This window comes from Sander vitreus, chromosome 13 (assembly GCF_031162955.1).
Source record: "Sander vitreus isolate 19-12246 chromosome 13, sanVit1, whole genome shotgun sequence".
Classification (NCBI taxonomy): Eukaryota; Metazoa; Chordata; class Actinopteri; order Perciformes; family Percidae; genus Sander; species Sander vitreus.
The window spans coordinates 7,632,692-7,655,656 of NC_135867.1; the positions used below are offsets into that span (position 1 = coordinate 7,632,692).

The following is a 22,965-nucleotide window of genomic DNA, read 5'->3' on the forward strand; positions in this document are numbered from 1 at the left end:
GAGAGTACCAACAGAACATATTTTTCATGCTAATTGTTTCTGTTTAGAAATACAAGCACACAGAGATAATTATATATTAATATAACAGAGGACCTTTATGTTAACTTTAGTCCCTCCCAAACTGATAATTTTGTAGACGGTGCTACGGCCTGCCTACGGATGACTTTAGACTCTGTTGCTCCCCTCAAAAAGAAGATGATGAAGCAAAGGAAACTAGCACCTTGGTATAACTCACAAACTCACAAATTAAAACAAATCTCACGAAAACTTGAAAGTAAATGGCGTTCCTCCAAATTGGAAGAATCTCGTTTAGTTTGGCAAGACAGTATGAAAACTTATAGGAAGGCCCTCAGAAATGCCAGATCAGACTATTACTCGTCATTGATAGAAGAAAATAAGAACAACCCATGGTTTCTTTTCAGCACTGTTGCCAGGCTGACTGACAGCCACAGCTCTACTGAGCCGTCTATTCCCCTAGCACTGAGTAGTGACGACTTCATGAGTTTCTTTAATGATAAAATTATAACAATTAGGGATGGAATTCATCACCTTTTGCCCTTAACTTCTAACGGTTCACCTTTGAATGCAGGAGTGCTAGAAAGAACGACAGGACCTGACATATACTTAGACTGCTTTTTTCCTATAGACCTTCAACAATTAATGCTAAAGGTCTCTTCAGCAAAGCCATCTACCTGGCTATTAGACCCCATCCCAACGAGGCTACTTAAAGAAGCGTTATCTGTGGTTAACACTTCATTACTAGATATGATCAATATGTCTTTATGAACAGGTTATGTACCGGAGTCATTTAAAGTAGCTGTGATAAAACCTCTTCTGAAAAAACCCACCCTCGATCCTGAGGTCTTAGCCAACTATATACCTATATCTAACCTTCCCTTTCTCTCCAAGATCCTTGAGAAAGTAGTCGCTAATCAGTTATGTGACTTTTTACATAGGAATAGTCTATTTGAGGACTTTCAGTCAGGATTTAGAAAGCATCATAGCACAGAGACGGCACTGGTGAAAATTACTAACGACCTTCTAATTGCTGCTGACAAAGGACTTGTCTCCATACTTGTCTTATTAGATCTTAGTGCTGCATTCGACACTATTGACCATACCATTCTTTTACAGAGACTAGAACATTTAGTTGGCATTAAAGGAATCGCACTAAGCTGGTTTAAGTCCTATTTCTCTGATCGATCTCAATTTGTCAATATCAACGATAAATCCTCCAAGTACGCTAAAGTTAGCCTTGGCGTTCCTCAAGGCTCAGTGCTTGGACCAATTCTTTTCTCCTTGTATATGCTTCCTCTAGGCAATATTATTAGGAAACACTCAATTAACTTTCACTGTTATGCGGATGACACCCAATTATACTTATCAATCAAGCCAGACGAAACCAGTCAATTAGATAAACTTCAAGTATGCATTAGAGATATGAAATCATGGATGACCTACAATTTCCTGATGTTAAACTCAAACAAAACTGAAGTTATTGTGCTGGGTCCTAAACACCTCCGAACATCATTATCCCAAGATATAATTACTCTAGATGGCATTGCCATGGTCTCCAGCACTACTGTCAGAAATCTAGGAGTTATTTTTGATCAGGATATATCCTTTAACGCCCACTTAAAACAAACCTCTAGAACAGCCTTTTTTCACCTTCGTAACATTGCCAAAATTAGGAACGTCCTATCTCAAAACGACGCTGAAAAACTAGTCCATGCATTTGTTACTTCCAGGCTGGACTATTGTAATTCCCTATTATCAGGATGCTCAAATAAAACTCTTAGGACTCTCCAGCTGACCCAGAATGCTGCAGCGCGTGTTCTGACAAGAACTAAGAAAAGAGATCATATTTTTCAGGATTGAATTTAAAATCCTTCTCCTGACCTACAAAGCTCTAAATGGTCAAGCACCATCATATCTTGAAGAGCTCATAGTACCTTATTGTCCCACTAGAGCACTGCGCTCCCAGAATGCAGAGTTACTTGTGGTTCCTAGAGTCTCTAAAAGTAGAATGGGAGCCAGAGCCTTCAGCTATCAGGCTCCTCTCCTGTGGAACCAGCTCCCAGTCTGGGTTCGGGAGGCAGACACCGTCACCACCTTTAAGAGTAAACTTAAAACTCTCCTCTTCGATAAAGCTTATAGTTAGGGAGTGAGTTGAAGAGTTGTAGTGTTCGCCTAGACCGGCGGGGGAAGGTGTGTAGCCACAATCACAGCCTCCCTATCTCTCCTTCTCTGCAGCTCTTAGTTATGCGGTTATAGTTCTAGACTACCGGGGTACCTCCTTGGACACACTGAGCTTCTCTCTCCTCTCTCTTTCCATCTGTGTGTATTCGTGTCACAGAAATGCTTGTTACTAACATAGCTCCGGGGAGCTTATTCCCCGGAGTCCTTATGTTCTTTTTCCGCCCAGCATCATCATCTTGGATCATGATGGCACCTACATCATGGTGGCAGCTGTCGCCGTGGTCCTGCCCTACGCCCTGCTGTGCCCTATTACACCCTGCTACGCCCTGCTGTGCCCTATTACACCCTGCTACGCACTGCAATGCCCAGCTTCGACTTGCTATGTCTGGCCAACGCCCTGCCACGCCCTGCTGTGCTCTACGACACCATGAACTATTATAACTATTACAATATCTTTATTGTGACTATTATTGCCATTGTTCATCATACCCCCAACCGGCACCGTCAGACACCGCCTACCAAGAGCCTGGGTCTGTCCGAGGTTTCTTCCATGCATGCTCTTGGGGGAATCACTGGAATTGTTGGGTCTTTGTAAATTATAGAGTGTGGTCTAGACCTACTCTATCTGTAAAGTGTCCTGAGATAATTCCTGTTATGATTTGACACTATAAATAAAATTGAATTGAATTGAATTGAATTGAATAGATATTCACTCCACCACACCGCATTAACACTGGCACTAATAAGCTGTTATTATCTGGCCGCATATCGTCTAAAGCATTCAATTAGTTCACACTTCTTGTTTGCAGGCTCTTATAATGTGCTGTGCCGGCTGTGGGGATATACTGTTCTAACCTGAGCCAAACTGCTGTAAAGATATTCTACATCAGACTATTACTAAGATACTTTACGTATATGTTGCCAAAGAAATACTTTTGCATTTTTAAGTAGGTCAAATCTTTACTTGTGACTTTAGTACTTTGAGTAAATGATCTGAATAGTAATTCTACCACTGCTTAATAATAAATATTTCCACAATATGATAAAGCTTTTTTTTATCTTATCTTTGTGGCGCTTGTCATGTAATGAATTTAGGCAACCAGTTTCAGATGATCTGAGTGCTGTACTGCTTGATGCTGCTGACGCGTTTGTTTATTTTCTATTGTCACCATGAAGTCCAACTGGCTTCTTTTAAAGCCGCAATTACAGAGTCAGTGGCTGGCCCACACAAAGGAGGGAGGAGTTTTTAAATCCGAGTAATGGTGACAATACCCGCAGGTCCTCAGACATGTGGAGGAGCTCCTCTCTCAGACTGCTGAATGTGGACAGCAGTAGGCGCATGCTCTTATCTGCAGTGAGACGAGTCTGACAGAGAAACACACACAGAAAAATGAATTAACACATAAATGTGTGCTTCATCACAGTATGTCATATTCTGGCCGATTGGGAAGTGTGTAATAATTACACAAAATGTATTTCAGTGTCGTTTTATTGGAATAATGATTAATAACTCACTCACCTGCAGCAAGTAGCGGATTTGTTGTTTGGTCAGTTCACTAGCTCCTTTGGGAAGCAAAGCCTCCACCTCCTCTCTATTCACCTAAACACACACACACACACACACACACACACACACACACACACACACACACACACACACACACACACACACACACACACACACACACACACACACACACACACACACACACACACACACACACACACACACACACACACACACACACAATAGAGACAAATGAATAAAACTGTCGCTTGGAAAATAAAGGATGAAGAAATTACTCTCCCTTTTAATTTGTTCACACAGATTTGTCATATTTTTTAAAAAGTGTTTGGTCCATTAACCTCTACTAAAATAACACATTTGCACTGCATGATAAACTGCATCATTAGCACAAAAACTAAACTTTTTCTCAAAGTGGGAATGTCTGTTAAGGGGAGACTCATGGAACTCTGGAGCGTTATTAGACCCCCTAACCAACATGCTAGCATGACATTTGTTGGTACCAAAGGATTCCTTAGAAAAACTGGGCCTGCTAGAGCCTCTAAGAGATAGTGATAGTGATAGAGTATGTCGGCCAGGCCAGTTGGCGGGCCATCAGAGTTGTAACAGGTTAAATTACAGAAATACAAGAACATACAGTACACACAAAGAAAAGTACTGGCTGGATATTTTCAGTGAAGAATCAAACGACTGAAACAAATGTCAGAAAATATCCTGACAGTTAATTTCAGATTTTTAAACCAAAGCTAGCTGAATGTTTTACATTTTTCATCATGAAAAATATGACCTCTGATTGTTTTTACATGTATTAATCTCATAGTCTTCAAAAGATAGTTTATATACAGGCTCTAAATGGACTTTGACCACAGATGAAGGTGTGTCTGCTGAGCTCTGTTCAGATTCAGTTATCAGATGTGTGTGATGCCGGTTAATTTCTCACCTTGTAGTCATTGCTGGGATCCAGCTGGTGATTCCTGTAACACAGACAGGAAAGACAAACAATGAGATCAACAGCGTGAGTGAGTGTGTATGTGTGTGATAAGGGGATTCCCAACATCAGTCAGTAAGACATTAAATTGGGGTTTGGAGTAAGGACAGTATGTAAAAGAATTGTATTATGCTGATATGCTCATGTTATCGTTTTACAAACTCCTGTAGTCCACATTATGACTCGTAGCAAACTGCATTTGAAGAAAATAAGACACTTTAGTTTGTTTTAGTCCACTCAGCCCCAAGCCCATTACTGAAGAATCTTAAATCTACAAAATGTGTCACAAATACTTAGTTTCATTTTTAATAAACGGGGGAACTGTGCATTTGTTGGGGACTATTTTCAGCACATTTTTTTCTACATTAATAGTTTATAATTTGGCAGTCTGTTGGTGCTTTAAAAAAGTAGGTAGGTACTCACATTTAGAAAAATATTGATATGATGATCAAAGGGGTACAAGCAGTCTGTGTTCATTTCACTTGACTAGAACAGTTAATTAAGTCCAAAAGAAATGTCCCCATTGCTGTAGCTCAGCAAATAAGACCAGCAAAAAAAAAATCTAATAAAATCAACCACAACATTATGATCCCTCACAATATCTATGTACAGTTATGTCGAGATAGATATTGTAGTAACTGATTGACTAGCTTTCCAGTCATCTTGATTTAGTTTTGCTTTGTTCTATTTATTCACAGTGCTTGCAAAACGCTGCACACTAAACTGTTTCCCTGTAGTGTTGGACTTCCTCCTGTGGATGCTGAGAAAGTATTAATTATTCCTCTCTGATGTTGATGTTAATGTATCCAGCCCTATGAACTGAATCACACCTCTGCAATTCTGTGAACTATAACAGACTTCAGTGGAAACGTCAGAATGATGTACAGGCGTATAGAGTGGAAGCTAGCTTGTAAATGTTTGACGTCAGGATTTGTGGTGTCGCCAACCCTCAATATATATATATATATATATATTTAATTCTGTGTACCCTGCTGTGGACAGATAAATGCCTAAAATGCACATGCACTTACTGTCCACGGATCTTGGACACATGTTCGGAGATGCAGGAGTGGATGTCACAGTTCTTCCTGTAGACATCGGCCAGCAGCTCGCCAAAGTAACGCGTGTCCAACTTGGTCGGCTGGGGAATTTCCCTCAGCTCGGTCTTCACCTCCGTCCTGGAGATCTTCTCTATACTCAGCGGCTGCTGCTTCTGCTGTATGACGTTGACAATCTCCACCTCTTCCACCTCCACCTGTTCTTCCTCCTCCTCCTCTTCTTCCTCCTCCTCCTCCTCCTCCTCCTAGAGGAACAGGGCAGAGACAGATTTTAACCACTGTGTGTTTACATGTTTATCTTTTGTGCCTGAATGAGACGAGTTAGTACATTTCTGCTTTATCTTTTCATGTTTAGATCCTTATAAACTGTATGTACAGCAAGTTTCAGTCAGGACACATGCATTGCTAACTGTTATACATTAATAAATGAAAAATAGTGTTTCTAGTGTCTCCTGGTAACTTAGTTGGGAAAAGGCATAAAACAACAATGACAAAGATCACCAGCTTGATAGTGACATATTAACAGATGTGGTCATATTGACGTAATGGTGCACAAGTGAACACTTCACCTGGTGATCTCTACACTATGTTGTGCCAAAACAGTGTGTGTATGAAAATGTTTTTGTAGAACAAGTTCTCATTTTGCTCAGATAACAGATGATCAAGGACATGTAATACAAAATGTCTTTCGGATGTTTGTGTGATGATGTAATGTTTCATCATTAGTTTGGATTCTCTGATCCTGTAATTAATGCAAGAAAATTAAAATGCATTACAAGTAAACCCCCTCCTCAGCATTCTGTCAAACAGCTGCCAACATGGATCATTCTTAAAAAGATCATCTGAGGAGCAGATTTAGTGGCAGCTCATTGATAAAGCTTGAGGTCCAAGGATCTCCACTTGCCATCCGGCACAGTCCACGCTGCCCCTACGCATGATCTAAGGCTAAGCCAAACACACCCATCACCTCCTTTTATCTACATGTGGCAACAGAGTCCAGTCAAACTGTTGTTGCGTAACCTGTTATCTAACGCCACGCTGAGCTGCCTGCTGTGAGTACTCTTCACACAGAAAGCACTTTCACTCTCTGCAAACAATCACACTCTTTGTTTGCTCGTGGTCCACACCTTTTTTGCCTTGTCTTGATTCAACCTTTTTTCTTCTATTTCTGGCTCCTGTGATGCACTTTGTGACAAAACGGGTTGTTAAAACACTTTACAAATCATTTCTTCTCAGTTACATCCACCAGGCCTTCAGTACTCTCTTGTAGCAACATGACGACCTCATCTCTCATCTAAGCAGAGGAACGCCCTGAGTGGGATTAAGTCTGATACAGAATGATGAATTAAGTTTGGCACTTCTTTTTTTGTAAAAGAATGGTTGTTTGGGTTTTTTGACAGGCCTGTTTGTTACTTTTAGCCTGATTTAACCTTCCTGTCTTAATGATACAAATGTAATCCAAGGGTGCAGCTGTTTTTCTTGCAACTGCACCAAGGCCTGCACAGGACTCTCACCCGTACCTGTCCCTCCAAATGCAATATATCATTAGGGTGAGTGTACAGGCTTAGTAATTAGTTGCTTTGTGTCCATGATTAGAGCCATTAAAATATGTCAAATCTGCACATCAGAAAAAAAAGGGTACATGAAGCTGCTTCTGTAACCCAGCATGCATCTGCCTTAACATAGGGAGTGTGAATCTTTAATTCTAGCATTAAACCCAGCAAAAAAAACGTAATGCTTAAGAGATGTAACTGAAATATTAAACTATTACAGGCCCAGCACTAAATTTAGAGTCAGAGCTGCCTGTATTATTTGACTATATGTTTTAAAATCCATTTCAACATCAACAAAAATACATTAAACACAAAACTTTTATTTTCCACCTTAATTGTGAATCAATTAGTTATTAAAATAAAAATATTCTGGTACCACTGCTCACTAATAAAACTGGTTGTGCTTTTGGATAGGGGTGCACCAGGAATGCAAAGGAATGTAAACAACAAAGACTTTTTAGTGCAAACTGCATAATGATACAAACCTTTAACAATTAACTTGGTGACTGCCCTGTTGTCAACATTGAACTAATGGAGAACTAACTTAAGTGCAAAGGAATGTAATTGAATTGCCTTGCTGAAAGGTGCTGTAGAAATAAAGTTGCCTTGCCTTACAACCTCAGCCTGTCAGTCAGTCACCAGGGCAGAGAAACCACTGTTGTGCATAACGTAAACAGCAGCACGACCGCTTTCGCCTCTCCATTAATATAATATCGCAGCAAACGCTGTTTACTTGAAGTTTTGAAAAACTGTAACCACACTTGAAACCACGTTATCGGCATTGCCGTGACTTCAACAAAACTGCAGAGCCGACGTAGTTTGCTCGAGTTTACTCCGTCCGCACCTCTGCGTGCACGCGTGTGTGTCGGAACGCCGCTCTCTGTCAATATGCAGAGAGGACAAATAAGCTTGCGCTTACACGCTCAGACGCTTTTGGAACCGAAATTTGGCACCGAAAGATAAATAATAAAAGTACCATAAACCAAAAAGTACCAAAAGTGCCATTAAAGTATCGACGTTCGGTGCCCAGCCTTATAAGCATTATAGAAATGTTAGGTTCATACTGGCATTTTTTTCCTTATGACTCTTTAATTTCATGTCACTTTTATTTTATAATGTCACATGCCCATGCTTCTCTTAAGCTAGCAAGCTCAACAACTGCTAACAGATTTAGCCCGTAAGCTCCTAACTGTATTTCTGTGTTTATTTACAGCAGCACTTTGGGGTTTTAAATGTTCCTTTGCAAAAATCCTGAAGCAAAGTGAGCTTTGAGCCAGCCAGCTCAGTTCCCTTCAGATCAAATGTGGGATTTTAAACTCACATTCTCTAATGGCTACACTAAATGATCTTAATACTCCTTTTCATATTAGGATACAAAGGAAGTTCATACTAAAAAGATTAGTTACATTCCTTTGGAAACATTAGGGAAGGAAGAAATAGAGGAATTTACATACTCATTTCCTCACTTATGAGATGTGACTTGGCTTAATTTGGTTTTTAGCTTGGTTTCACCCCTAACAAAAGACAGTCTGATGTCATGCCTTCTTAAATATCCAAGCTGTGGCTGCGCAGAGCGGTCCAGCAAGATTCCACATGAGCCCCAGGGGAAGATAAGTTTACACCATTGTGCCATTGGAGGGCCACCAAGGCCCGCACGGAGCCCTGCAGCGCTCCAATGTCATATTCAGCTTCTGTTGACACTCTGCAGCGATCTTTTAAGGCTGAAGTGAGAAGTTTTTATAATAGTTGTTTATCCACATTAGCAAGAGGGGGACAAATAATCATATGTAAAATGTAAAAAATGTAAGTTAGATATTCAAAAGCTTCCTAAATAGGATTGCTGCATCTGATTGCATAAGTGTTCCAGATAAACTGATAGTTCAGAGTATAAGGAAAAAAAAGACTCCAGATGCCTACGTTTCCCGCCTCTGTTTCAAAGTGTTACTGAGTGCACTTCCTGTAGCCACCACCCATGTAGCAGAGCCAATGGGAGAAAGATAAAAATAAATATATGTTATCACTACCAGAAAAACACTGGCGCGACAGTTGAGCTTCAGTATTTTTGTCAAGAAACTCTACAGAAGGGAAGAACAACATAGGCAGGGAGGTGGCTAAACACTTCAAAGATCCCAGGAACACTGAAACAGATCCATATCTCACAATGTCTCACAAAATAAGGGCTTGGCTAAGGCAAGTGACTCAACTGACACACCACTCTGGTATCTAACCGCGTGAGGTTGTAAAGCCAAACGCTGTCTGGCTGCAGTGAAGTCAATGTAAAACTGGGAGTTTGGTTTATGATCCTGCAGAGCTCAACGTTCACAGCAGGACCAACAGTTGGTAGGCTACTTCTGGGGCTATTATTACTACAATGTTGTTGTTGGATATTTATTGCAAACAACAGACAAGTGAGCAGTAACATAGTAAGGATAAGGAGTATAGGCATGTGATTACATGGAGGTGGGTGTGTCTCAGCACTGCAGGGCTGTGGCTGCTAACATGCCTGTCATTCCTGCAGAGAAAGGGAGAGTGATGACTGACGGTTCGAGGACAATCAGGTCATTAGCACCAGAAATGCCAGGAGATATCCATTCTGACGATTAGACGTTTATTTTAGTGACATTCATCCCATCCTCAGAGAACTGCATTTAAAGTAAGAATTTGGGTAATAATTTAAATATACAACTTTTCTGAGTTCCTCCTACGAATTACTAATCTAGTCAATTAAATACAAAGTAATTTCCTTGCATCGATTCAAATCGTGTAAATCCAATGTTGCCATAATGTGTTCCTGCTCGCTGATTTGCAATATTGCCCACCACTGACTTATAGAAATACTAAAGATATAAAAACCTTGGTAGCAAAACTGTATAGCAAAAGATCTGATGGTGACAAATGTCTATCTCATGGCATATAAGTCAAGTCAATTCATTTATATCTATAAAGCCCAAAATCAAATAATCACAAATTTGCCTCCAAGGACCTTTACAATCTGTACAGCGTACAATATCCACTATTTTGGACGACCCTCATTTTGGATAAAAAACTTAAAGAAAAAAACTAATTAGAAAATGAACAAAAGAAAACATTTTGTAGAGCTATGTTCTATATTTCATAAGGAGAACCTCAGAAAAGAAATCATAAAAAACATGTTTACAACCCAACTAAACCATCTTGAAATACTGTCCGTGGGTTTGAGAAACGTTGGCTTGAAGGACACAGAGGCTGTAGAACTGTAAGACTGATACTGAAATGTATTCATTTTGTTCATGTCTCAGTTGGACTCTGACATAGTTTATTAAGCAGCTAACCTGCAGATGCTAAATTCCATGGATCCACTGCAGACCTGAGCTCATGCTGCTGTCTAGAATGTGTGGGAGGGAAACAACAATATTATGATGATGAGAGGTTAGTGGGTTAGAGATGCAGCTGAGGAGAGTGTTCTAGTTTTGTGTGTGTGTGTGTGTGTGTGTGTGTGTGTGTGTGTGTGTGTGTGTGTGTGTGTGTGTGTGTGTGTGTGTGTGTGCGTCTGTGTCTGTCTGTGTGTGACTGATTAGATTAAGGTTGGTCGCTCCACTAGAAAAACAAAAAGATAAACCTGATTTTAGACGACACTAAGTTGATATGTATTGGAAACAAGTTGAAATGATCTTACTGAAATGGCAGATTTTCTTACACTTGGGCGAAGAAAGTAAGATGAGACGCTATGTCAATAATCTCTCAATGTTCACAACATTAATAGACAACCATTTTGATAATACATTCATGGTTTAAATCATGTATGAAGCAAAATTGTACATAATTCTCTGGAACCAACTTCTCAGAAGTGAGATGTTGCTGCTTTTCTTTGTATCATTGTAAAAAAGAATCCTTTTGGAATTTGGACTGTCACATAAAAAAAACTATTTGAGGCTCTGGAAACTTGTAATAAGCAGTTTCCATTTGTTTTCATTTGATAATGAATTCTAGTTACAGCCCTAAATAAGTTTTTCTGCAGTATATAGTTGTTTATATAGTGTTTTAGGCTCCCCCTTCCACCTGACATCAACAAGTTGATGGACTACAGTGAGAGGTCAAGATAACTTTTCTCTTTTTTTTTTCATTTCTTACTTTGTTTCACTTTGTCTGGAGGTCAAACCACATGCAAATGAGATGAAACGTCAGGTGTTCTTTAAGGCTCAAAAAGCAGCACCTTCCTGTTTCGAATGCAAACAAAAATTACTTAAAGTCTTTTCAGGATCAGAAGCTCACTGATCTTGTTTCACGTCTACAGGCTGTGAAAGGAGCGTCCTAAAACGGCAGTAACCCGATACATCGTCACCTCTTCACCATGTTAGGCGTGTGTGTGTGTGTGTGTGTGTGTGTGTGTGTGTGTGTGTGTGTGTGTGTGTGTGTGTGTGCGTGCGTGCGTGTGTGTGTGTGTGTGTGAGAGAGCTGGGCTCTCAGGACTGTGAGTAACACTAGAGGTTGATAATGGAGAGATAAGAGTCACTTTACTTCACAGGCTTGTTCTTTTTTTTAAGATTATTTTTTGGGGGTATTTTCGGCCTTTATTTTGACAATTTGAAATAAAAAAAATATTTTTGACAAAATAATTGCTAAAGTCTTAATTTAAAAAAAAATGATAATGGAATTTTTACGACCCTGTCTGTCAAAATGTCAGACAATTAAAAGGTCTAAAGCAACCTCTGCGTTCAACTCCAAGACACAATGATCCCCAGGGTGAAAGTCCCTTGCTTTGGGACCTCCCAAGTACGACCAGTAAATAAAAGGCGTACAAATAATGTGCAGCTACAAAGCACCACAAGGCTATAACTCAGTCACAGCACCAGCCTGACAGCTTCAGAAATGTGAAAGTGTAACAGCAGCAGCCAGTGGAGCAGATGGCGTACAGATGGGATAAGACAAAAACATACAGATAACTTTCAGCTGCAAGAATCTGCATGAAAACAATTCAGAATCAGAATCCCCCCAGAATCAGAAAGGGTTTAATTGCCATGTACGTTTTTTAACACATACAAGGAATTTGTTTTGGTGTTGTTGGTGCACGTCACACATTCTCTAGATGGAATATTAAACAATATAAGTATAGGTATAAACAATATAAGTATAAGTATATGTACACAGTATGTATTAAATTAAATTAAAAATAAAGATAGAAATAAAAAACTTAAATAAATAAAGAGCAAAGAGCATTACAGCAGAGAGAGAATAGTGGCATGAAGAGCCAGGGGTGGAGAGAGTCAGGGTGGTTTCCGGGTCTTAATAAGGCTAGTGGCAGAGGGGGAAAAGCTGTTCATGTGACGTGAGGTTTTGGTCCTGATGGACCTCAGCCTCCTGCCAGAGGGGAGTGTCTCAAAGAGTTAGTTGCCGGGGTGGGAGGGGTCAGCCACAATCTTTCCAGCACGCTTCAGAGTCCTGGTGGCGTAAAGGTCCTGGAGCAGCGGCAGATTGCAGCCAATCACCTTCTCTGCAGACCGAATGACACGCTGCAGTCTGCCCTTGTACCAGATGGTGATGGAGGATGTGAGGATGGACTCAATGATGGCTGTGTAGAAGTGCACCATCATTGTCTTTGGCAGGTTGAATTTCTTCAGCTGCCGCAGGAAGTACATCCTCTGTTGTGCTTTCTTGACGAGGGAACTGATGTCCCACTTGAGGTCTTGGGAGATTATAGTTCCCAGGAAGCGGAAAGACTCCACAGTGTCAATTGTGGAGCCACAGAGGGTGATGGTGGGGCTGAGTTCCTCCTGAAGTCCACAACCATCTCCACTGTCTTTAGAGCGTTGAGCTCTAGATTGTTTTGGTTGTACCACTTCACCAGGTGGTCAGCCTCCCACCTGTAGGCTGACTCGTCTCCATCAGAGATGAGTCTGATGAGGGAGGTGTCGTCCGCAAACTTCAGAAGCTTGACGGACTGGTGACTGGAGGTGCAGCTGTTGGTGTACAGGGAGAAGAGCAGAGGAGAAAGAACACAGCCCTGAGGGGATCCGGTGCTGATGGTCTGTGAGTCGGAGACATGTTTCCCCAGCTTCACATGCTGCCTTCTGTCAGACAGGAAGTCAGTGATCCACCTGCAGGTGGAGTCATGCATACCAAGCTGGGAGAGTTTCTCCTGGAGCAGAGCCGGGATGATGGTGTTAAAGGCAGAGCTGGCGTAGGTTCCTGCGGAGTCCAGGTGCCGGAGGATGTAGTGTAGGGCCAGGTTGACTGCATCGTCTACAGACCTATTGACTCTGTAGGCAAACTGCAGGGGGTCCAGGAGGGGGTCAGTGATGGCTTTGAGGTGTGAAAGCACAAGGCGCTCAAAGGACTTCATAACCACAGAGGTCAGGGCGACGGGTATGTAGTCGTTAAGTCCTGTGGTCCTTGGCTTCTTGGGGACAGGGATAATGGTTGAGGTCTTGAAACAGGCTGGCACGTGACATGTCTCCAGTGAGGTGTTAAAAATGTCTGTCAAGCTCAGTCAAGAGTGTGTGTAAATGTAGACAAGATTCTACACAAGCAACTTTTGCAAACACTGTATCTTTAAAATCATCTGGCTGCCTCTGAGGAGCTAGTCTATATCCACGACGTTCCACTTCCGGGATTGCTCCGTTGCCGTCGGAAATTCCGCCGGATTTCAATCTCTTCAGCCGGATGTCTGTTATCTTCCGTTTAGTTTGTGTTGGAATTTTGAACTCCAGTTACTTTATGAGGACTATGGTTAACTGCTCCTCAGATCTCTGCAGGGTAAATTGAGACAGCTAGCTAGACTATCTGTCCAATCTGAGTTTTCTGTTGCACGACTAAAAGAACTTTTGAACATACACACGTCCCATCAAAACAACTTCCTTCCCGAGGCTATTTTGCAGCGGCACCGCGGCTTATTCCGGTGCTTAGCCTCGCCCATGACAATTGTGAGTGGTTTAAAGAAATGCCAATAAACCACAGCAGGTTTTTGCTGTGGAGGAAGGTCTGGCAAAGCAAGACTACTGAGGAGCAGAAGAGCATTATCTTACTCTGTAATTTCTAGAACCACCAACAAGCACTGACACCGTGCAAGCTGGCTATGTAAAAAAACATGGTTGCAAACCTATATATCAGGTGCAAAGCTGTACATTTAGTTGGGTGGATGACACCTAAAAAATGACGCACTGTTTAGCGTTCTTCCCTCAGCACACAACGTGACGCCCTCATTCACTGCCCTGTAATTAAGTCTAAATACTTTACAAACCCTGCAGTGGTGAGAAAAGCTTCTTAAGAAGCCGCTGAGCACAGACAAACAAAACTACTTTTAAAAGGGACATCTTTAAAGCTCATCTCCCAGATACAGATGACGGTTTCCATCATCAAGCATGTCTGTCAATCTTGCTTAATCACACTTGAACCTCAACCTGCTCAAGGAAAAACTCACACCTTTCATTCAGTGTTTTTGTGGCTTTGACCTTTGATCCATTCCAAATTGATTGCTTACACAATGACAATAGATGTCTAAAGTTAACGATTTTTCTGAGCCTCAGATCGATACTTCCTCATGTGTACTCTCTTTTCACAAACACCGTTGTCTTCATTGAACCAACTGAATCATTTAGCTACATTAGCTTTCCTCTTTTCAGTGCTGGTAAACTTTCAAATAAGGCAGCTGTTAATCATGAAAGAGAAACCAAACTATCCAGATAAAACACAAACTAATGTCTGAAATATTACTGTATGCTGCAGCATTAAGAAGAACTAAGGGGCTTAACCCCAAACCAACAAAAACTGCCCAAGTTCACAAATATACAAAAGTATATGTCGCTTTAGCAGACATGTGAAACAATTGTTGTTATATGTTTTATATTTTTTATGGAGGCCCATAAAAATAATAAACATAAAGCTCAGTTCTTTTGTCTGATATTCATCTTTTACTATGTGAAATCCCTATTTTACTGTCCCAGAAGAAATATTCAAACACCCCTCTGCAGGTGATTAATATCCTAACATATACAGTTAAGGCTCTGGCTTGTTCAAACCTGTAAACCTCAGCTTACAGCTGCAGGCAGAGCTGTGAGGAATGGGTCGACCAATCACTGAGGAGGCTGACTGATTATAGGACTGTGGCGTGACACAATCCAGTTAGTTAAACCCTTTACTGACAGGTGTTAAGGTTTTTTTCTGTAGTTATAGTTTTAAAACTTGTCCTGCGAGTTTTTCTTCTTTGGTCTGCCACGTTCATGAAGGAGTTTTTCATTAGAGAGTTAGCTGGGAACAAATATAATGCAGCTAATTGCTATTGTTATTTATTTCCGAGGTATCTTGAACTCTGTAGGCCTCCGTTGCAAATCAGAACTACAAAACACTTGATTTTGAGCCCGAGGCGAATCAGTCAAACGAAGCCAGTCTTTGGCTTTGTTGGTTTACCACACCTTCCACTCAGCTAGTGAGTCACTGATCCTCATTGTTAATCAATCATGTTGTGTAGCAACAATCATATTTTTCAGTCACTGTTGTCAAAAGACTTAAAGACCATGAATGAGAACTACAACAACATCTGAAGAAGTTGTCACATCGTGAAACCACAAAAAGACTAAACTTTGGCGAGTCTTAATAAAATCTAAATCGCAATTTTTCAAATGTAAGACAAATTCAAAAAGAAAGAAATACCTCCTGTGACCAAACTGTAACACCACATTTTGCAGGTGTTAAGACAGTTACTATTAATGTGATATTTTGCACTTGTTTTTCAAAGAAAAAACAACATACAGTATATGGTATGGATTCATATTATTCCTGAAAATTAGACATTTTCTGTCACAGGAAACTGACTTGTTTTAAGGTATAACTTCAGCTACAGTCAAAACGCATTGGTCATATTTAAAGCAACACTAAATACTCCCATAGATTACCTACCTGACAGCTTTAGGGTATTATTTGGTGGTGGTAAAGCTAAGGAACGTCATTTATATCAGCATGAACATAACATAAACTTGGCATTCAGCTTGAACTTCACTGAGTGGAATATGAAAAATGAAGTTCATTACCTGTGATCTGTCTGCTGAGAACAGCCTCATGGACATGATATTTTTTTGTTGTATAAACAAACAAAATTCATGAAAGCAAGTCATTTTGCATTTTCTCTCATTCTCATTCTATAAAGCTGAGACGGATTCCATATTCTGTTAGCGTTCAGAGGATGTTGGTGCGAGGTGACCTAGGGCGCGTTTAGCCCCAACAGTACGTAGTGAAATGTTTATTTATACTGCAATAGTGCGGCTTTGAACACCATGTTGTGTACGCAAGTGCTCTGCCTTTTCATTATAAAGAGTTTACATACACGACCTTCGGCAAGAAAAGGCAGTCGGACTGACAGCCTCCCCGAGTTGGTCAAAAAAGTGCCTTGGAACACACCGAAGTGACGCCGACTTGAGCGTACATTCTGCGCATGCGCGAGACGTAATATGTCTCCATAACGGCAGGTGGCGCTAATCTGTATTGTCACCCAAAAAATGAAAACTGGCAGCTGATTGGACGAACGCTTCACGTGGGTCTGGCTTCTCCCGAATTTCAAAGCCAGACTATAATGGCGGCTCTGATGGAAAAGATCTCATATTTTACGAAAATAGATAGTCATGCGAGAAATAGGCCATGCAGTTGCTGAATCTGTCTTCATTTCAGATCGACAAAGGTCAGTTTAAAAGATTTTTGTCAGATTTTGAGAGGCGTTAGTCATGCTGATCCCGCTCGTCATTTCTGGGTTAGCACTCCACCAATCAGATTAGTCATTGAGTCCGACTGCCCGCCTTCCGATTCAACATGTCAAATTGGCCCAAATGAAGGCCGACAGCTCCTCCTCCTCCGACTCACTACAGCACGGAATACACCAAACAGACTCGAGTCACGGACCTCGCCAGTCTGTCCGACAGCCGATAATCGGGTTGGTGTGTCAGCGCCTTAAAGGACTTCTTAAAGGTATTTCTGTAGTGATAGCTATACGATACGATACGATACGATACAACTTTATTGTCAGCCAAGGCTAAAATTATTTGTGCATATGTATATTTTGTATTTGGTTTATATCTATCTCCTTGTCTTATTATAGGCTTCATCTGTGAAGCCCTTTGAACTGCACTAACCTGTATGAAAGCTGCCTTACAAATAAATAAATAAATAAATATATATATATATATATATATATATATATACACATTGATTAACTGATTGATTGATTGATTGATTGATTGTTTGTATATGGTTGCATAGTACCTCATCCCTTCATACAGTCACGGGGAAGTTCCCTCCAAATTTATTTGTGGTTTCCGTAGGGTGTAACATTATTTTTTTCTATTGCTCTTGATGTATAGCTGCTTTTTTTAAAGCAGTAAAAAAACTTGTCATGAATATACATTTTCCATTTTGTAATTACACTTTATATTCTGACACCTTTTATTTCCTGGAACCCTGTCAAAGTTAAGTGAGTCTGCCATGACATTAAAAACAGAGCCTGCCTCACCAACGCTTCTGCAGCTATGGGTCTTTTTTACCTGTTCTTCCACACACACAAAAAAACACTTTTAGCACTTCAAACTTGCGTGCGTTACCAGTGTGTCTGTTTTTACTACAAACGCATGACGTGAGACGAGAAACTCCTCAACAACCAAAGTTTCCAAAGACAGAAATCACATGAAAACGTAAAAAACGAAGTCAAATTGAAACGTAAAAATCAAATCCCAACCAGGCTGAGAAACACTCCCTCTCCACTATAACAGGAAAACACAGAGGGGTGTGGTCAACGAGTCTCCCTGACAACCAGTTTCGTCTGACTTTGTAACTCACGCTTCTCCCGAATTTCAAAGCCAGACTATAATGGCGGCTCTGATGGAAAAGATCTCATATTATTAATATTAATCAGGTAACCTCCCAGTTTTGACAACAGCCATATATACATGACGCTACAGGTTGAAATCAAAGGAATGCACCCACACACAGTAAAGGCCTCTGGGAAGTGGCTGGACACACCCCTATTTAATACCCGCCCATGGTTTGTCAGTGTTGTGACAGTTGACAGTCCAGTGATTATGAAAAAAGTGCTGTTGTAAGTACGTGACTGTGAAGGCAGGGAGTAGCTGCCCAAAAGAGCATGCTTGTGCAGTGAATCGCCCCCCAGCTGAAATGAGAATATTTAAAAAAAAGAATAATGAAGAATAAAAAGACACCTGTTGTGCTACTGAACATGTTCCCATGTTGAAGGTTTCCTGCTTATGCGTGTGTCTGCACTGAACAGATGGACTTTTCACACCCCTCTCTGCATTTTTTTCTTCTTTTATGTCATGGGGAGGTGAATTTCTAGTTTTGTGTGTGTGTGTGTGTGTGTGTGTGTGTGTGTGTGTGTGTGTGTGTGTGTGCCGCGTGTGTGTGCGCGTGTGTGTGTCCTTGCCTCCTCCTCAGCACTTGGCTCAGGGCTCTTGATAGGACTGGATGACTGGCTGAACACTGAAGACTTTCCGCTGATGCTCTGAAATAACAGAGAAAGGAGGGCGAGAATAATAAGAGACTGTCAGATTTGAACAGAAAATAACAAACCGCAGACACTAGACACACAACACATGCTAAAGTAAATCAATAGAAATGTGGATTCAGCCCTAAAGAAACTAAAGTCTTTACTGCCTTAAAAAAGTAATGGATTGGAACTGATCAATGCAATCTAACTAAGCTGAGCCAATCCAGCCAGGTGGAAGAATGTGTTTTTCTTTAAATGTTAGGGTGTGCCATCTCAGCAGAGTCAAATCGGGTGTGGCACTGTGTCTCTATCAAACAGGCCATGAGCATTAAGCTCATAGTGCATTGACTCAAACAGCAGAACTTGCATGAGTAAATTATTGGATGAAAAAAGCCGCCAAAAGGGAGATCCAGAAGGAATCCTGACATATTCTGCTGCATTCAATACTGGAAAGCGATCAAATCAAACCAGGAGCTGAGGAAAGACTATTTTTTATCAAAGAAGCACAGGAGAAAGATGTGGAGAGAAGATATTATTCAAATGTGTTCAGCCAACATTGGAGACCTTGTGTAAACCATCCCAAGGGCGAAGGGCAAAGCATTCAGGAAGCAATCAGAGCAGGGAAGAGTTTAGCAGATGCACAACTAGACAGGCGCCAAATGTAATCAATGGAAAGGAAGAGTCAGGTAGACAAGAGATAAAAGTAAGAGGTGACAAACTCTGAGGCCTGCAGCACAGTTTGTTTTGATCAATAAGACTGCACAATTATGAATGCCACATTATATCATGGCAGTGCCACAGCATCTATTAACTGGTTATTCAACTGGCAAATGTCAGGATTGGCAAGAGTTTCTTAATCCTTGACTTCCTGAATCTGTGCAGATAATGTTAACTAGAGCGTATGATGAAAACATTTGAGAATACAACACTTTAAAATCCAATTAATATAAATTACATTTTTGATAACTATGCCAATATGGTACCGTAGTTTCAGTACCATAGCTGAAGAATATGAGTAAGTATGAGAAAAGAAGCCTTTGATGCCAACTTATGATACTTATAGGCAATATGGAGAAAATCAAATATCACAATATTTTTGACCAAATCGATACATCGACATTGCAGCGATATTGTAGGGTTGGCTAATGGTGCGTTCACAAAATATTTACACAATGAGATTTTTGAAAAACGTTCATCAGTAATGTGGATATAATGACTAAGTGAGTAAAGGCAAAACATAGAACAGCTAACACAGTCCGGTAAGACATCACTTTACTGTAATGCAGCCTTTAAAACCAGAAAAAGACAACACTTGTGTCATATTGCGATATTACAATATCCAAAATGTAAGATATATAATATTGATATTTTGCACAGCCCTACTTGACAGCTGCAGACATACACATCATAGTCAGCACCTACACGGTGTTGGGGTTTGATAGCAAGCCCCAACTATGGGTAATAACTGCATTTTTGTTTCTTAAGATTACTGATTTTGGCCTTTTTTAGCCTTTTATTGACAGCAGTCAAAATTAACAGGAAACATAGGGAGAGAGAAGGAGACGGCATTAGGGCTGCAACTAATTATTAATCGGTTTGTCTACAAAATGTTATTCTCTCCTTTATGTATTAAAATGTGCCAATAGTGACACGTGGAAAGGCTCCCATTGCCACATGAGCTCAGCCTTCTGTCCATCATATTCACCCATTTATCTCTAATCATAAGCTGTGAAAATTAAATGCCTGGTGTCAGAATTAATAAGTCAGCGCTATATGTGAAACATGCTTAAGCGGCTCACTCTGTTTTCACCCTACAGTTGACCTCTTTCCAGCTCTGGAGACTGAAACTGATCGTGACTGACAAAACTAATAAACTATCGAAGACGTTAAACAGCAAACTGAGATCATCGGCTGATGATTTATGTGTGCACTCTTTCGCCCATTTACCAAGAATTAGTCATGAAATCTGAGCAAGACCATCAAGTCTAGACTAATGCTCAGATTCAGCTCATTTATTGATGTGTTCTTATCTCTAATCAAGAGACCACACAGCAGAGTTTCAGAGACTGGAATCTGGTCTTGTACTTCCACAACCCCTCACCAAACTCTGTCCAATAAAAAGGCTGCTTATGAATGTACTGTATGAATGCATGTTGATGCAGTTCAGACGCGTAAACACCAAGCAACTGAATATATAAGTAGAAAAAAGGAACATGAAAACGTGAAAAATGGAATCCACGGAATTGTGTTTTACTGTTATATTTACAGCTCCTCGTCCAACTTGACCAACTTACTTCTAATCATACTGCTGAGACACAAGTCAACTAAATGGCTGCTTGCCCTGAAGCCTAGAGGGGCCCCAAATTACTGTATTACTCCTGTAAAGTCTGTTGGCTCCTTTCACATAATTTGAGTATTTTAAGTAATATTTTCTTGTGTTTTTGTACTGTTTTTTATACTTTAACTTTGCATAAGAGGGAAATGTGTACATTAAACAAGTATGTATCAATGTATGGTGGTATTCAAGGTAGTTTAAAAGGTGGTTGATTTTTGGTGTGCATAGTGCAAAATTAATTTTAAGAAAGCCAACTGGCCTGCCAGAGTTTGATGGGGGGTTGCTCAAACCAGCTTGTATGCTGTTTTTTGTTCTCTAAATCACATTCTTTGCCACTGTTAATATCACTGTTATGCAAGTTTATTAAACCCTTTCATTGACCAAATAATATGAGCTCTGACCTGCAGGTACATGTGTTGAAGAGGGGAAAGTTTTGTTCCAGCCTTTATTATAATAATAGATAAGATAAGATAAGATAGGCCTCACAATAACACAAATACACATTAAGTAGACATAGGAGAAAAAATATAGCCTAGTATAAGAAATAGAAACAAATTGAATTAGTTATAATAATAACAAACATATAAACACCCTTATATAAACAGACAGTATATAAACACAGATTTAGGTTAATAGATATTAGATAGGCTAATGATAATGGTTTAACACGCATTTTCATCAGGAGAAGAAGCTGAACATGGGGCTCACCTCCATGGTGCTCTGCTGCTGGAACATCAGGTCGGCGGAGTCCTGGCTGCTGACGCTCAGGTGTGACATGCTCTGCAGGTACACCGGGGACACCATCTGCTGCATCATGGGCTGCTGCATCACGACGTTAGGCTGCTGGATCACGTAGTAGGCCTGCTGCTGCACCGGGATGTAAGACTGCTGCTGCACAGCCTGCTGCACCGGGATGTAGGACTGCTGCTGCACAGCCTGCTGCACCGGGACCAGGTACCGCATCGTCTCATAGTTGCCGTTCATTGAGCACGGCATCGGGGACACCGACCCGGAGGAGATCACCGTGCTGGTCACCGGCTCCGGAGAGGCCACGTTCACGGTCCGGTAGGTCGTCGTCCTTTTCTGCGTCGTGTGGACAGACATCTTGATGGATCGGTGGAGTGGATCAGCTCTTATAGACCCCCCCACAAAAGCCGAGAGAGAGAAAGAAAAAACAACAACCGCAGAAAGTTGGAAGTCAAATTCTCAAATAAGTAGTCACAAAACCACGCTAGTTCCTCGGGTTGTTTTCTGTGTGTGTGTGTGTGTGTGTGTGTGTGTGTGTTTTCAGCGGTGGAGAGTTTAACCACCCCAGTTGAACTTCCTTCTCTGCTGGGCAAACTGGAGAGGAAAGTCCGGTTAGAGGAGTTATTCCATGGAAAGGAAGACCGAAATGCTGAGGGAGGTGCTCTGCTTCTCTGTATGCAAATACTTCTGAGGAGGCGGGGGATCAGAGGAGAATGTAGCTCACAGCTGGCAGGAAGTCCTACCTGGTTGCTCTGCACACACGGGGGGGGGGTCTCCAGGTGCTCCTCCCACATACAGGTGGAGCGGACACTTTAAACTTCACCAACATATTAGTTTCTATGTCGTCATTTAATAAAATGCTTGCATGTGAATTTACATTGTCATGATTTGCTGTCAGGGGTAGACAAAGTTGAATGTAGTCCACAGTTAGAATGCCTGTAGAAAATACAGTAGGTCAACTGAAGTTAAAGAAGCTGCTGAATCTGAGCTAGCCACTAGGTGGAGAAAAACAGCCACCCATGATTGTACTGTCACAGCCATCAGCTGCAACAGTAATTCATGCATTTGCCTGTATTTCAACACCAGTATGCCTATCTCAAAA

At 40.9% G+C, this 22,965-nt stretch overlaps 1 protein-coding gene across 2 annotated transcripts in view; it reads right to left on the reverse strand.

The window, feature by feature from the left end:
• The window catches only part of pof1b (POF1B actin binding protein), a 32,844-nt gene extending 10,322 nt beyond the window's left edge, over positions 1-22,522 (reverse strand). The window contains exons 1-6 of one of the 2 annotated variants that reach the window (XM_078265225.1): positions 21,825-22,522; positions 18,719-18,796; positions 5,744-6,015; positions 4,665-4,698; positions 3,719-3,799; positions 3,472-3,564 (exon numbers count right to left, since the gene is read on the reverse strand). In XM_078265225.1, the coding sequence (XP_078121351.1) occupies positions 3,472-3,564; positions 3,719-3,799; positions 4,665-4,698; positions 5,744-6,015; positions 18,719-18,796; positions 21,825-22,220 (954 nt within the window). In that variant the 5' untranslated portion in view covers positions 22,221-22,522. The remainder of the gene's footprint in view (positions 1-3,471; positions 3,565-3,718; positions 3,800-4,664; positions 4,699-5,743; positions 6,016-18,718; positions 18,797-21,824) is intronic. The other variant, XM_078265226.1, reaches the window with a different exon arrangement.
• Positions 22,523-22,965: the final 443 nt, after the last annotated feature.